We start from the raw sequence: 2662 nt of genomic DNA, 5'->3' as shown, positions 1-2662 counted from the left end.
AGTAATTGTGTCATCTAACACAACATTGCTTATATAGTTTATGTAGGCTGTAACAGTGCAACATTATCCAAGACATCACCAACCTCTCCAAACATCAATGACGAGAGATGTAAATACATTTTTATAGGAAACTATTGTTACCATAGTAACTGTAGTGGGGATTGGCAAATAGTGATTTTCGTTGTTTGTCCACCAGGGGCGGAATATGCTCGTGGGTGGTGCACACAGGCGCTTTCTGCCCTCAATCACAATTACTGAATTGAAGCGCATTTTGTGTGCGGACCTTCAGGAGTAAAAACAAGCAGCCTGCAAGGATGGGAGTCGAGGTCGAAACCATTACTCCCGGAGACGGTAAAATATGTCCAATATTAAACCCTATCTACATTTCAAAAACAACTATTATGAAATACTCAAGATTATTCTTACTTTTAATCGACACGTTTTCACTGATGTTCCCATAGCAGGCTTTAGCTTGCTAGCTAAACACACGCTCACAGGGCAAATCATTTCAACCTCAATGTTTAATATTTTTCTGCATTTTAATGTTTTTTTTAGGAAGTACTTATCCCAAAAAAGGACAGACGTGTGTCGTGCACTATGTGGGTAAGTGAAGTGTTGTGTTTGATGAATCGCGCGAATAGTGTTAGCTAGTTAGCATTAGCCGATTAGCTGTACGAACACAATAGACAATTTCACAACCGCAACCTTTATTTGTGGGGTAATGTCTTTAAGGTGCAAACCTGTCACAATATTTGCCACATCTTTAATCTGCAGCGTTAGCAACAACGTTAAAATCTGGTGTTGGACAAACCGTGGCCTGTTTTTGGTTATAGTCGTCATTTATGCTGAAATGGGTTGGTTCAAAGCCTGGTGAACTGTCTACCGTGTCAGCCGTTTGGGGCATTATAGGCGCGTCCGAATGTTTACGTGTTACGTAAAGTAACAATCAAAAATGAAATGACGTTAGTTCGATTCGAATGCACCCGTATGCTCAAAAATGTGGTATTTGGAACACATACAACGCGTCTGTTATGCGTAACAACGTTAAGATTCAACCGCGGTAATGTCGATGTTCAAAGTGCACTAAATGAATTCCGTGAACTCTCAAAATGTTTGTTTAAAAATGGCTTCGATTGGAACGTTCGTAACGCGCCATGATGCTTCGATTCAAACGCCCCATCGCTGCTAAAAAACGCTTCCGTTCATAAAAGACGTCTAGAAATGTACTTATGAATCGGGATGTTAAATTTGTTTTTTATTTTATTTTGCGAGTGAATTTGATATCATGTGTGGAAGTAGTTTGATACATCATTATTCACATGTGATTCATATTTTTCACAGGTTCTCTGACAGATGGACACAAGTTCGACTCTTCCAGGGATCGGGGCAAGCCTTTCAAATTCAAGATTGGCAAACAGGAAGTTATCCGTGGATGGGATGAGGGAGTAGCCCAGGTACTGTAATTGGATATGATTTCTGAAATAAATGTGGCTGGCCTACATTCAACCACTTTCTGTCAGTTTGTAAAGTAGGTCTCTTGTTTAATTGGAAAATGTTCCCTTTACACACTGGCCAAAAACACACAACCTTGTTATTTTGGAAACCAATCCACATCCCTTTTTAAACATCTATTAATGTTCTATGGGACTAAATTTAACTAAACGACCTTTCCTCCGTGTGACAGATGAGTGTGGGGCAGCGGGCCAAACTGACCTGCACTCCGGACTTTGCTTACGGGAGCAAAGGGCACCCAGGCATCATTCCTCCCAATGCCACCCTCATATTTGACGTGGAGCTTATTGGCTTGGAATAATGCCCCCACAGTTGGACTCAGGTTATTCCCTATTCATTCTTTCAGGGTATGTGCATGGTCTTCCACATTTTTTCCGGTTTTTAGTTACAAGTATACTTTGTACTAAAACATATATTTATTGGAATTGTTTTGTCAAAGCCAACGAATAACCAATAGCACTTGTTAAAAATTCTTTAGTGTTGCAGATAGTTCCTGCAGGTTTCATAGATCACTTTAATAACTAAAGGATGATCTGTAAAGAAGATTATTCTTGTTTTAGTCAGATAGGGTCTTAAACATACTTTGGAGTTCATTTAACAGGCTCATGGATTAAACCCTTACAATCCGCCCACAGCCTATACAGTTGTTTAATAAACCTTTCTTTTTTCTTCCAGGTCAACCTTTTTAAGGAACATTGCTACGTGATCCTCAAAAGGGGCTTGTGTTGATAGCAATGCCACTTAGCTTAGCTCTGTTATACATTTGTATATTTTGTCTTTTTATTTCTCATCTGCTTGACATAATTTACTGGTATACTCCAAGTCATTGGATACTCACTATGAAACATGTTCTTTTTTTCTTTCCTCCTGTTTTTTATATTTTATTTCTGTATTGTAAACACAATTACAACAACAGGGTTTTGGCTGAGCTGGTAAAAGCACTCTGGTGGGGAAATCTGGTTAAATATAAAACAATAAACTACTTGAAAATAAATTGTTTATAAAAACATGAAACTGGTACGTGGTGTGTTGTTTGGAGTAGTGGTTCATGAAAACATGTATAGTAAGTAACACTTATTTTGGAAGATTTGTCAAGTGAACAACAGGATGATTTAAAAACTCTGGCTTTTATTTTGTGGCAACATTCTGA

At 38.4% G+C, this 2662-nt stretch overlaps 1 protein-coding gene across 2 annotated transcripts; it reads left to right on the top strand.

Annotated features, from left to right (window-relative positions):
• Positions 1–202: 202 nt before the first annotated feature.
• Positions 203–2526, top strand: fkbp1aa (FKBP prolyl isomerase 1Aa). 2 transcript variants are annotated; one of them, XM_056773014.1, is made up of 5 exons: positions 203–351; positions 556–603; positions 1342–1454; positions 1685–1834; positions 2188–2526. In XM_056773014.1, the coding sequence occupies exons 1-4, from the start codon at positions 315–317 to the stop codon at positions 1811–1813; spliced, it is 327 nt and encodes a 108-aa protein (XP_056628992.1). In that variant the 5' UTR covers positions 203–314; the 3' UTR covers positions 1814–1834; positions 2188–2526. The 2 variants fall into 2 exon arrangements, with proteins under 2 accessions (XP_056628992.1, XP_056628991.1); XM_056773013.1 differs by having other exon boundaries at positions 205–351; positions 1685–1859.
• The last annotated feature ends 136 nt before the right edge of the window (positions 2527–2662 follow it).

This window comes from Triplophysa dalaica, chromosome 18, assembly GCF_015846415.1.
Source record: "Triplophysa dalaica isolate WHDGS20190420 chromosome 18, ASM1584641v1, whole genome shotgun sequence".
Classification (NCBI taxonomy): Eukaryota; Metazoa; Chordata; class Actinopteri; order Cypriniformes; family Nemacheilidae; genus Triplophysa; species Triplophysa dalaica.
The sequence above is the reverse complement of the archived record's forward strand: the minus strand, read 5'-3'. Positions and strand labels throughout refer to the sequence as shown.